We start from the raw sequence: 13,803 nt of genomic DNA, 5'->3' as shown, positions 1-13,803 counted from the left end.
CTCACTTCTGGACCATTCTGTATTTAGCAATTCATATGGACCTGTGTTGCCTCTGATGTAGATTGTAAATATTGCTCCCAAGACAGTATCGAACGTACCTACATACCCAAGCTTCAGGACAATTGTTGACCCTGATTGTTTTGCCATTACAAAGCACAATAACACTGATTAAAAAAAAAAAAAATTCACTGATCGTGAATGGATGATCCTTTATCCTCCGTTGGGATTCTAACATGGCCGTGGGGTTGTGTGTGTGCACAAATTGACGTCACTAAACACCTTTCATTCCAAATGCTTGCCTTTGACATCTTTGAGAAAATGGTCCTCCATTACCATTTTAAAAGTGCATTTTATTCTTGATCACAAAAAATGTGTTTGAAACATGTTGGAAATTTGCATCATTTTTATCCCCTTTTGTTTTGGAGGAATAATAAAATGACCAGAAGGCATTTAGGCAATTAATATAAAGAAACGGGAAGATATTGTGCACGTATACATGTACCGGCAGGTGCTCAGTAAGGTGCATGCTATCCTGAGCAATAAGCAGCAGAGAGCACTCTACGATGAGCAAGGCATTGTGAATGAGAAGTGTGATCCCATCGTGCAAGTCAAGGACTGGGATCAGTACTTCAGGCACCTTTTTAAAAAGGTAATACCTCACTTGAATTTCACTTTAATAAAATAATAATAATGATTAAAAATAATAATAATAATAATAACAGATATATATGTATATATATATATATATATATATATATATATATATATATATATATATATATATATATATATATATATATATATATATATATATATATATATATATATATGTATATGAAGAGAGAGTCCAAAAGGCATCACGTATTTCTCTCACCAGTGGAAAACACCTTCTCAATTTTAACAATGAGAGGTTGTTTTGAATAAACTCCAGATTAGCCAATTTACCATATATCCAGATGCACAGACATTTTAGTGCAATACAAGTCTGGAGACGGCGATGGTTTATGAGCAATGTACACTGTTCGCCTTTTTTTATTTTTTGACCTTCGAGGGAACGCCACGGGCAAACTAGCGGGAATCGGGAAAAACGTAAATGATGAAAGTTGTAGTACTCGAAGAGCACTACTTGCATACCAACTTTCATTTGAAACAGTTGAAAACCCTAGGAGCTCGATGCCCAATTTATTGATTTTTTTTGACATTTTCTAAGTTTGTGACTTTGTGACCCTGACCTTGGGAAGAAAATGAAAACTCGAGCTCCGTGGGGCTATGCAGCTGCCATTGGGCTAAGCAAATACCGAAGCCCCTGCCAGATTCGACAAACCCCCTCGGAGAAGATATAACTTGAAATCGGCTTCCCCCTAAAAACACATGTTTTTGGGGTGTGGCTCCGCCCATAATGGATGCAGCATGCCCACTGTCAGGAAAACACGAGATCATGATATAAACCTCCCACCCAAATTCTATCAGGATCGGATCAAAACCCAAGGAGCTATGCTCGGGACAGACAGACAGACAAGCCGGTAAGCGGACATGGGTAGTCAATAAAGTCTAATTTAGTCGCTTTTCAGCCGTTACTAGCCAACAAAAGCGTCCATAGCAACGGTTCTTTCTCACACATAACTAGCACATACCATGAACCTACCGTACCAGTTTCATGTATATCTGACTCATAGTCTCTGAGATATAACGAACTTCGTTTTTTTTATCGTGTTCGACCAGGGTTCATTCAAAGTCTATCTTCTCCGACAGTTTTCATAGGCTCCGGCTGGAATTTTTTGACAATATGGCTGAATGTACTGCCCACAGTCCCTCGTGGCCCGATTTTTGATTTTCGAAAAAAAATAATTTTTGAGATTTTTTTTGAAAATTTCAAAGGTCCGTTGCTAAGCAATGGATGGGTCCATAGCAACGGTTCTCATTTGCACACAACTAGGTCATGGTATGAACCTACCAACCAAGTTTCATCGAAATCGCCATTGTATCAACGGAGCACTGGACCAAACAGACATACATACAAACATATCAATGGAAATACTGATAATAAGGGTAGACGAGATTGACTACCCAACAGACAGACACACCCGTAACTAATATAGTGGTCACTTACTGACTCGTGAACCAAAAGGATTCACAACCTGTGACAAAAGCAAAACCTTATCTGCTCCTTACATACTGACAGTCCAGACAAGCGAAAAGCGAGCAGCAAGATGCCAAACAGCAAGTCATTACATTTCTTGATGTTAAATTGCATCTGCCATTCTTTTGCCCAATTCATGAGAGTATCGAGACTCTCCTCAATCTGATCAACACCATCACTGCTATTCACCTTACCTCCAAGCTTTGTGTTGTCTGCAAATTTGGAAAGCGCACTTTTAACCCCACTATCCAAATCATTGACATAAATTGTAAACTAGAACGGCACTCGATAGAGGCACATACTTCCGCTAGGCTGAACAGTTTACGTTTTGTATCCCACCGATAGGCCGGATCTGCATCTGGACCTGAACCAAAATCTATCGAGTTTGTTTGTGTCATCTATCCAAATCATCTGATTGGTAGTGTCATCCGCCCAAATTTTGGCAGAATCCATCCACAACTTTTTGAATACATCATGCTATATCCTTTTTGGCCCCATCTCTCAATGGTGAATAATTACTTCCAATTAAAAAAAAAATTCTCTGTTCTGGATCTTCACCAAAATCTAATCAATTTGTCCTGTCACACACCCAACCTGTCCACCAAGTTTCATCTGAACTTGTCCATAACTTTTCTGAAGACTCTTTCAATCTCCTTGTGCTATTCCTTAATGAGCCTGCACTTGTCTTATCCTGCTCTTTACCCACTATGTGCTTCAAAAATGCCTTTTTTGTATTCACAGTCAAGGCTTGTGGAACAGCGAGTACACTGAACAAATAAAGACTTAAAAGGACAAAAGGAACAGTTGCGGGGGGGATAGAGAAAGAGGGCACCAACAGTGGAGTTTAAGGACAAGATAGAGGCAAACAATTGGTATGGGGAGGAAAGGTGGGTATGGAAGGATGCATGCGGTGAACAAGATTGATACAGAAGGAAACTCTCAGGAAGGAAAAACTAGAAATTTGGAAGGAGGAGGACTTGTGGTGCGTGTGTGTGGTCGTATGGCAGCTTAGCTGCCAGGGTAGCTATCATTTCTTGAAGAATGACTGTGTCGCTGATGCAGTGCCCCTCTACTAGTACACACACTGGAACTGGTACTCATTTCGCCGACCTCAGAAGGATGACAGGCTGAGTCAACCCCCTGGTGTATTAATTCAGTGGCTGACGGGGCTTGAACTCAGGACCCTAGGATCCCAAGCCACCACCCTAACCACTAAGCCAACACCAGGCTGACTTGTGGTAAGTGAACAAGGGTAGAAAAGATCACGGTTTTGAATTGGAGATGAGCTAAGATTTTGGTGAGCAGCTGTCTTGAAGACCTGGAGGGAAGGATAAGATTGAAGAGAATGTGGAAGTTGGTTCCATGGGCGGAGAAAAAGAGGAATGAATGGGTGGAGGTTAGCAGTGATCATGCATTTAGGTAATTTCACCAGAAGCGGGTTGATTGTGGACAGTGTGCACTGTGCACCCAACAGATACCTGGGGAGGGGGGAGACAAAGGGCAGATGGTAGAAGACCAGAAAGGAGGCAGGAGAAGACAAAGAGAACACCGACTCGTCTGCGATGGGAAGGTGTTAGACCCACAGACTCAGCTTCAGCACGAGAAATTCCGATGATCTTGAAGGCCCTGGTTAGCACACCGTCAGGTTGAGCAAGATGTGAGGCAGGGGAGCCAGCCCAAAAGGGAGAGCAGGACTCCATCAAGCTGCGGATGAAGGCCTTGAAGGGGGATAGGAGTTTAGGTGTGGTAAGGAAGGACTTTGAATGATGGAGGATGCCTACTCGGCAACTGGCTTTGGAGGCTAACTTTAAAATGTGGTTTGCGTGGGAGAGATAGTGGCTGATGATGAGACCCAGGAGTATGGACGACTGCACTTCCTCAAGAGGATTGTTAAGTTGGTGGGGATGGGGAGGGGGTTGGGTGGTTGCCAGACGGTCCTTTCCCAGAGAGATGGGTTCGAGTGTGAGGTTTTTTTCAGGATTGAAAGACGTGCTCCAAGTGTTTCACAAGCTTGTGATTTTTGTTTAAAATTTTTAAAGGTTTGAAGAGAGGGAAGAGACTGCAGTCTGCCTGTGTGAAGCATGAGGGATGTCACAGTAGAGGGTGGAGTCATCAGCAAATAGAAAAAGGGGGGTTTTCCAGAGAGTCAAAGACCATTAATGAAAATCAGGAATAGGACTGGGACCAGAATAATGCCGTGGGGCACTTCATCCTTAACAGGAAGAAGAGATGAAAGGATTCCATTGAGAACCACACATTGGATGCAAGAGTCGAATAAGCCAGTAAGCCATGTGTGTAGTTCACCTTGCTTGCCATAGGCGGATGGTTTATAGAACAAAGTGGGATGCCAGACTATCAAAAGCATGATGCATGTCCAGCTTGATGGCCCTGATCTCATGTCTGACATTGAGGGCCTCAATCCATTGTTTGGTGAGTCAAAGTAGTATTGCATGTCATACGTAGAGTGACTTGGTATGAATCCAAATTGGTGATCTGCGATGAGGCTATTTGAGAAAATATAGGATTTCATATCAACTGTGATGATGGATTCCATGACCTTGCTCTTGATCGGAAGTTAGCTAATCGGTCTGTAGTTAAGCGACCCATTTTTGCACCTTATTATGGAATTCTGTGATGTTAGCTTATTTCCAAGCACATCGAAGATGACCGAAAGCAAATGACGGTGAAAAGGCAGAGAGAGGATTGGTAAGAGCAGCAGATCACGTTTTTTAGGACACGTGAGCTGATGCCCTCCTGTCCAGTTGCAGAGTCAGAGTTGAGGGTCAAATTTAAAGAATTTAAAGAGGGAGGCTTAAAGATCCTTCTCCACCTCCTCAGGTGTAAAATACAGAGTTCAGGGGCAGTTGGGTACGATTGGGAAGAGGAGAGCGAAGGGGTTGGGGCACAAGATTTGGAAGCAAACACAGAATTGAGGCATTCAGCCTTCTCACGAATTTAGTCGACTGTGGTGCCATTTGAAGTGAGGGAAAGGATGGAATGGGAACACACCAGAAACTGACTTGACAAGGTGCTGCCAGGTTTTAGAGGAGGGAGACAGGTTTGAAAGTTCCATCTTGAGGTTGGACAGTTGTTGTTTTCTCACTGTCCTGAGAGTGGACACACATTTGGTGCAGGCTCTTTAGCATCCACGAAGATTACCTTTGGTTGAACTTGCCTTCGAGGAAGAGAAGGCAAATTGTTTCAGAGCAACTGCCTTTCCATTGGATTCGGTGTACTATGGGCAGGAATAAGGGGCAGAGAACTGAATACAAGATGGGATGAATCTGTGCATAAGAGAAAGCAAGTTTTGTGGAAGAATTCCCAGGCTGAGTTGGTATTCTGGGCAGTAGATATGGGAGACCAGTCCTGAAGAGAGATATGTGCTTGCAGTCCCGGCATCCATCCATCCATTGCGACCATACTCTGTGCAGAGCGTTGCTGCTGCCTCAGCAGTCTCCTGGGCTGTTGGGCACAATTCTGGACGGGTCGCCCTCCGACACAGGATACCGGCAAGCTGGCACTCATTTTTCCCACCTCAGAAGGATGATAGGCAGAGTCAGCCCTACCTGATATTAATTTAACAGCCAAGCTGGGTTTGAACTCGGGACCCAAGGATCCCAAACCCACCACTCAAGCCATTAAGCCAACACCAGGCATGCAGTCCCGACCAATCTGCTTCAATGAACTGCCAGACTCACCAGCATTGAGGCAGCTCTCTCATAATCATAATATAATGGGCGTGAATCTGGAACTTTGAACAAACTTTTCTCCAAAACATATTCTGTTCATACTTCCAAAATCTTCACATTATGTATTTACGCAGATGATAGCAGATTTAAAAAATCAAATATATATAGGATTTTCAAAGAGGGAATCGATGACGTCACAATCGGCAGCGTTCGGCGGCAAACCGACGGTCGGGCGTGAGATGAGGTTTTTAAATTTAATTAAGTCTATGAGTTCAGGAAGTTTGTTTAAGTGAGGATTTACGACTTTTATCCTGACATGTTGTTAATCTGTTGATGGAGGTAATATAGAAACGATGAATATGTCAAATCATTCATGTAACTCATCCGGCTCTATGTCAAGGCCAAAAATCTAAAGCGACCGGTCTCAAACGCTACCTTGGGCACCCAGACACGCCACCAATATGAACTGAGCTGATGAATGCGGCGCAAAACATCCAAAGAAACTACCCTAACTGAGTATTGTGATCTGTCCTGTCCCCCATACCCATCTTGGACGGGTATCTGCAAGTATACAGAGTTGTTGAATCTCACAAGAATAGTAACAGATGAACCAATTTGGGCAGGATAAAAGTAGGAGATGTTTGCAGGGAGGTTTGTCATCACAATGTCCAAAGCCGAATGCCGATTGAGCATTCTCCGTCATGCAAAGTCCTTTCTTAGCACAGCTGAACTCCTATCTTCCTACAAGGCTGTCATCAGCAGCTTGGAATTCCCTCCCCTCCCCTTCAGCTGCCTTCCCATTCCCTCCCTCCCCTCCCTTCGCGCCATGTTCCCATTCCCTCCCCTTCCCTCGTGCCACGTTCCCATTCCCTCCCCTCCCCTCGCGCCACGTTCCCATTCCCTCCCCTCCCCTCGCGCCACGTTCCCATTCCCTCCCCTCCCCTCGCGCCACGTTCCCATTCCCTCCCCTCCCCTCGCGCCACGTTCCCATTCTCTCCCCTCCCCTCGCGCCACGTTCCCATTCCCTCTCCTCCTCGTGCCGCCTTCCCATGCCATCCCCTCCCCCCTCCTTGTGCCGCCTTCCCATGCCATCCCCTCCCCTCCCCTCGTGCCGCCTTCCCATTCCCTCCCTTCCTCTCCCCTCGTGCCGCCTTCCCATTCCCTCCCCTCCCCTCGTGCCGTCTTTACATTCCCTCCCTCCCCTCGTGCCACCTTCCCATTCCCTCCCCTTCCCTCACGCCAGCTTCCCATTCCCTCCCCTTCCCTCACGCCAGCTTCCCATCCCCCCTTCCCTCACGCCAGCTTCCCATTTCCTCCCCTCCTCACGCCACCTTCCCATTCCCTCCCCTCCTCGTGCCGCCTTCCCATTCTCACCCCTCCCCTCGTGTCGCCTTCCCGTTCCCTCCCCTCCCCTCCACTCCCCTCATGCCGCCTTCCCATTCCCTCGCGCCGCCTTCCCATTCCCTCGCGCTGCCTTCCCATTCCTCCGCTCCCCTCGCACCGCCTTCCCATTCCCTCCGATCCCCTCGTGCCGCTTTCCCATTTCCTCCGCTCCCCTCGCGCCGCCTTCCCATTCCCTTCATCCCCCGCTCGCGCCGCCTTCCCATTCCCCCCGCTGCCTTTTCCACCTCCTCGTGCTGCCTTCGCCACCCCCATCGTGCTGCCTTCTCGACCCCCCTCGTGCTGCCTTCTCCGCCCCCCTCGTGCTGCCTTCTCCGCCCCCTCGTGCTGCCTTCTCCGCCCCCCTCGTGCTGCCTTCTCCGCCCCCCTCGTGCTGCCTTCTCCGCCCCCCTCGTGCTGCCTTCTCCGCCCCCCTCGTGCTGCCTTCTCCGCCCCCCTCGTGCTGCCTTCTCCGCCCCCCTCGTGCTGCCTTCTCCGCCCCCCTCGTGCTGCCTTCTCCGCCCCCTCGTGCTGCCTTCTCCGCCCCCCTCGTGCTGCCTTCTCCGCCCCCCTCGTGCTGCCTTCTCCGCCCCCCTCGTGCTGCCTTCTCCGCCCCCCTCGTGCTGCCTTCTCCGCCCCCCTCGTGCTGCCTTCTCCGCCCCCCTCGTGCTGCCTTCTCCGCCCCCCTCGTGCTGCCTTCTCCGCCCCCTCGTGCTGCCTTCTCCGCCCCCTCGTGCTGCCTTCTCCGCCCCCCTCGTGCTGCCTTCTCCGCCCCCTCGTGCTGCCTTCTCCGCCCCCTCGTGCTGCCTTCTCCGCCCCCCTCGTGCTGCCTTCTCCGCCCCCCTCGTCCTCCCTTCTCCGCCCCCCTCGTGCTGCCTTCTCCGCCCCCCTCGTGCTGCCTTCTCCGCCCCCTCGTGCTGCCTTCTCCGCCCCCTCGTGCTGCCTTCTCCGCCCCCTCGTGCTGCCTTCTCCGCCCCTCGTGCTGCCTTCTCCGCCCCTCGTGCTGCCTTCTCCGCCCCCTCGTGCTGCCTTCTCCGCCCCCTCGTGCTGCCTTCTCCGCCCCCTCGTGCTGCCTTCTCCGCCCCCTCGTGCTGCCTTCTCCGCCCCCTCGTGCTGCCTTCTCCGCCCCCTCGTGCTGCCTTCTCCGCCCCCTCGTGCTGCCTTCTCTGCCCCCTCGTCCTGCCTTCTCCGCCCCCTCGTCCTCCCTTCTCCGCCCCCTCGTGCTGCCTCCTCCGCCCCCTCGTGCTGCCTTCTTCCGCCCCCTCGTGCTGCCTTCTTCCACCCCTCGACCTCTTGCTCTTCCACCCCTCGACCTCTTGCTCTTCCACCCCTCGACCTCTTGCTCTTCCACCCCTCGACCTCTTGCTCTTCCACCCCTCGCCCTCTTGCTCTTCCACCCCTCGACCTCTTGCTCTTCCACCCCTCGACCTCTTGCTCTTCCACCCCTCGACCTCTTGCTCTTCCACCCCTCGACCTCTTGCTCTTCCACCCCTCGACCTCTTGCTCTTCCACCCCTCGACCTCTTGCTCTTCCACCCCTCGAGCTCTTGGTCTTCCACCCCTCGACCTCTTGCTCTTCCACCCCTCGACCTCTTGCTCTTCCACCCCTCGACCTCTTGCTCTTCCACCCCTCGACCTCTTGCTCTTCCACCCCTCGACCTCTTGCTCTTCTACCCCTCGACCTCTTGCTCTTCCACCCCTCGACCTCTTGCTCTTCCACCCCTCGACCTCTTGCTCTTCCACCCCTCGACCTCTTGCTCTTCCACCCCTCGACCTCTAGCTCTTCCACCCCTCGACCTCTAGCTCTTCCACCCCCCGGCCTCTAGATCTTCCACCCCCCGACCTCTAGCTCTTCCTCCCCTCCACCTCTAGCTCTTCCACCCCTCGACCTCTAGCTCCTCCACCCCTCGACCTCTAGCTCTTCCACCCCTCGACCTCTTGCTCTTCCACCCCTCCACCTCTTGCTCTTCCACCCCTCGACCTCTTGCTCTTACACCCCTCGACCTCTTGCTCTTCCACCCCTCGACCTCTTGCTCTTCCACCCCTCGACCTCTTGCTCTTCCACCCCTCGACCTCTTGCTCTTCCACCCCTCGACCTCTTGCTCTTCCACCCTCGACCTCTTGCTCTTCCACCCCTCGACCTCTTGCTCTTCCACCCCTCGACCTCTTGCTCTTCCACCCCTCGACCTCTTGCTCTTCCACCCCTCGACCTCTTGCTCTTCCACCCCTCGACCTCTTGCTCTTCCACCCCTCGACCTCTTGCTCTTCCACCCCTCGACCTCTTGCTCTTCCACCCCTCGACCTCTTGCTCTTCCACCCTCGACCTCTTGCTCTTCCACCCCTCGACCTCTTGCTCTTCCACCCCTCGACCTCTTGCTCTTCCACCCCTCGACCTCTTGCTCTTCCACCCCTCGACCTCTTGCTCTTCCACCCCTCGACCTCTTGCTCTTCCACCCCTCGACCTCTTGCTCTTCCACCCCTCGTCCTCTTGCTCTTCCACCCTCGACCTCTTGCTCTTCCACCCCTCGACCTCTTGCTCTTCCACCCTCGACCTCTTGCTCTTCCACCCCTCGACCTCTTGCTCTTCCACCCCTCGACCTCTTGCTCTTCCACCCCTCGACCTCTTGCTCTTCCACCCCTCGACCTCTTGCTCTTCCACCCCTCGACCTCTTGCTCTTCCACCCCTCGACCTCTTGCTCTTCCACACCTCGACCTCTTGCTCTTCCACCCCTCGACCTCTTGCTCTTCCACCCCTCGACCTCTTGCTCTTCCACCCTCGACCTCTTGCTCTTCCACCCCTCGACCTCTTGCTCTTCCACCCTCGACCTCTTGCTCTTCCACCCCTTGACCTCTTGCTCTTCCACCCCTCGACCTCTTGCTCTTCCACCCCTCGACCTCTTGCTCTTCCACCCCTCGACCTCTTGCTCTTCCTCCCCTCGACCTCTTGCTCTTCCACCCCTCGACCTCTTGCTCTTCCACCCCTCGACCTCTTGCTCTTCCACCCCTCGACCTCTTGCTCTTCCACCCCTCGACCTCTTGCTCTTCCACCCTCGACCTCTTGCTCTTCCACCCCTCGACCTCTTGCTCTTCCACCCCTCGACCTCTTGCTCTTCCACCCCTCGACCTCTTGCTCTTCCACCCCTCCACCTCTTGCTCTTCCACCCCTCGACCTCTTGCTCTTCCACCCCTCGACCTCTTGCTCTTCCACCCCTCGCCCTCTTGCTCTTCCACCCCTCCACCTCTTGCTCTTCCACCCCTCGACCTCTTGCTCTTCCACCCCTCGACCTCTTGCTCTTCCACCCCTCGACCTCTTGCTCTTCCACCCCTCGACCTCTTGCTCTTCCACCCCTCGACCTCTTGCTCTTCCACCCCTCGACCTCTTGCTCTTCCACCCCTCGACCTCTTGCTCTTCCACCCCTCGACCTCTTGCTCTTCCACCCCTCGACCTCTTGCTCTTCCACCCCTCGACCTCTTGCTCTTCCACCCCTCGACCTCTTGCTCTTCCTCCCCTCGACCTCTTCCTCTTCCTCCCCTCGACCTCTTGCTCTTCCCCCCCTCCACCTCTTGCTCTTCCACCCCTCGACCTCTTGCTCTTCCACCCTCGACCTCTTGCTCTTCCACCCCTCGACCTCTTTCTCTTCCACCCCTCGACCCCTTCCTCTTCCACCCCTCGACCTCTTGCTCTTCCACCCCTCGACCTCTTGCTCTTCCACCCCTCGACCTCTTGCTCTTCCACCCCTCGACGTCTTGCTCTTCCACCCTCGACCTCTTGCTCTTCCACCCCTCGACCTCTTGCTCTTCCACCCCTCGACCTCTTGCTCTTCCACCCCTCGACCTCTTGCTCTTCCACCCCTCGACCTCTTGCTCTTCCACCCCTCGACCTCTTGCTCTTCCACCCTCGACCTCTTGCTCTTCCACCCCTCGACCTCTTGCTCTTCCACCCCTCGACCTCTTGCTCTTCCACCCCTCGACCTCTTGCTCTTCCACCCCTCGACCTCTTGCTCTTCCACCCCTCCACCTCTTGCTCTTCCACCCCTCGACCTCTTGCTCTTCCACCCTCGACCTCTTGCTCTTCCACCCCTCGACCTCTTGCTCTTCCACCCCTCGACCTCTTGCTCTTCCACCCCTCGACCTCTTGCTCTTCCACCCCTCGACCTCTTGCTCTTCCACCCCTCGACCTCTTGCTCTTCCACCCCTCGACCTCTTGCTCTTCCACCCCTCGACCTCTTGCTCTTCCACCCCTCGTCCTCTTGCTCTTCCACCCCTCGACCTCTTGCTCTTCCACCCCTCGACCTCTTGCTCTTCCACCCCTCGACCTCTTGCTCTTCCACCCCTCGACCTCTTGCTCTTCCACCCCTCGACCTCTTGCTCTTCCACCCCTCGACCTCTTGCTCTTCCACCCCTCGACCTCTTGCTCTTCCACCCCTCGACCTCTTGCTCTTCCACCCCTCGACCTCTTGCTCTTCCACCCCTCGACCTCTTGCTCTTCCACCCCTCGACCTCTTGCTCTTCCACCCCTCGACCTCTTGCTCTTCCACCCCTCGACCTCTTGCTCTTCCACCCCTCGACCTCTTGCTCTTCCACCCCTCGACCTCTTGCTCTTCCACCCCTCGACCTCTTGCTCTTCCACCCCTCGTCCTCTTGCTCTTCCACCCCTCGACCTCTTGCTCTTCCACCCCTCGACCTCTTGCTCTTCCACCCCTCGACCTCTTGCTCTTCCACCCCTCGACCTCTTGCTCTTCCACCCCTCGACCTCTTGCTCTTCCACCCCTCGACCTCTTGCTCTTCCACCCCTCGACCTCTTGCTCTTCCACCCCTCGACCTCTTGCTCTTCCACCCCTCGACCTCTTGCTCTTCCACCCCTCGACCTCTTGCTCTTCCACCCCTCGACCTCTTGCTCTTCCACCCCTCGACCTCTTGCTCTTCCACCCCTCGACCTCTTGCTCTTCCACCCCTCGACCTCTTGCTCTTCCACCCCTCGACCTCTTGCTCTTCCACCCCTCGACCTCTTGCTCTTCCACCCTCGACCTCTTGCTCTTCCACCCCTCGGCCTCTTGCCCTTCCACCCCTCGTCCTCTTGCTCTTACACCCCTCGACCTCTTGCTCTTACACCCCTCGACCTCTTGCTCTTACACCCCTCGACCTCTTGCTCTTACACCCCTCGACCTCTTGCTCTTACACCCCTCGACCTCTTGCTCTTACACCCCTCGACCTCTTGCTCTTACACCCCTCGACCTCTTGCTCTTACACCCCTCGACCTCTTGCTCTTACACCCCTCGACCTCTTGCTCTTACACCCCTCGACCTCTTGCTCTTACACCCCTCGACCTCTTGCTCTTACACCCCTCGACCTCTTGCTCTTACACCCCTCGACCTCTTGCTCTTACACCCTCGACCTCTTGCTCTTACACCCCTCGACCTCTTGCTCTTACACCCCTCGACCTCTTGCTCTTACACCCCTCGACCTCTTGCTCTTACACCCCTCGACCTCTTGCTCTTACACCCCTCGACCTCTTGCTCTTACACCCCTCGACCTCTTGCTCTTACACCCCTCGACCTCTTGCTCTTACACCCCTCGACCTCTTGCTCTTACACCCCTCGACCTCTTGCTCTTACACCCCTCGACCTCTTGCTCTTACACCCCTCGACCTCTTGCTCTTACACCCCTCGACCTCTTGCTCTTACACCCTCGACCTCTTGCTCTTACACCCCTCGACCTCTTGCTCTTACACCCCTCGACCTCTTGCTCTTACACCCCTCGACCTCTTGCTCTTACACCCCTCGACCTCTTGCTCTTACACCCCTCGACCTCTTGCTCTTACACCCCTCGACCTCTTGCTCTTACACCCCTCGACCTCTTGCTCTTACACCCTCGACCTCTTGCTCTTACTCCCCTCGCACACTTGCTCTTACACCTCTCGACCTCTTGCTCTTACACCCCTCGACCTCTTGCTCTTACACCCCTCGACCTCTTGCTCTTACACCCCTCGACCTCTTGCTCTTACACCCCTCGACCTCTTGCTCTTACACCCCTCGACCTCTTGCTCTTACACCCCTCGACCTCTTGCTCTTACACCCCTCGACCTCTTGGTCTTACACCCCTCGACCCCTTGCTCTTACACCCCTCGACCCCTTGCTCTTACACCCCTCGACCCCTTGCTCTTACACCCCTCGACCCCTTGCTCTTACTTCCCTCGACCCCTTGCTCTTACACCCCTCCCCCCCTCGCTCTTACACCCCTCGTCCCCTTGCTCCTAAACCCCTCGTCCCCTTGCTCCTACACCCCTCGACCCCTTGCTCTTACACCCCTCGACCCCTTGCTCTTACACCCCTCGACCCCTTGCTCTTACACCCCTCGACCCCTTGCTCTTACACCCCTCGGCCCCTTGCTCTTACACCCCTCGACCCCTTGCTCTTACACCCCTCGACCCCTTGCTCTTACACCCCTCGACCCCTTGCTCTTACACCCCTCGACCCCTTGCTCTTACACCCCTCGACCCCTTGCTCTTACACCCCTCGACCCCTTGCTCTTACACCCCTCGAACCCTTGCTCTTACACCCTCGACCCCTTGCTCTTACACCCCTCGACCCCTTGC

General features: G+C 53.4%; 1 protein-coding gene across 4 annotated transcripts in view; it reads left to right on the top strand.

Annotated features, from left to right (window-relative positions):
• The window catches only part of LOC147017781 (uncharacterized), a 50,963-nt gene that overhangs the window by 4,079 nt on the left and 33,081 nt on the right, over positions 1-13,803 (top strand). For all 4 annotated transcript variants that reach the window (XM_085896744.1, XM_085896743.1, XM_085896745.1 and 1 more), the window contains exon 5: positions 509-649. In XM_085896744.1, the coding sequence (XP_085752870.1) occupies positions 509-649 (141 nt within the window). The remainder of the gene's footprint in view (positions 1-508; positions 650-13,803) is intronic.

Source organism: Eptatretus burgeri, chromosome 10, assembly GCF_056783735.1.
Source record: "Eptatretus burgeri isolate ZD-2024b chromosome 10, Ebu_testis_v1, whole genome shotgun sequence".
In the NCBI taxonomy this organism is placed as follows: Eukaryota; Metazoa; Chordata; class Myxini; order Myxiniformes; family Myxinidae; genus Eptatretus; species Eptatretus burgeri.
Note: the sequence above shows the minus strand (reverse complement) of the source record. Positions and strands in the feature narration are given on the sequence as shown.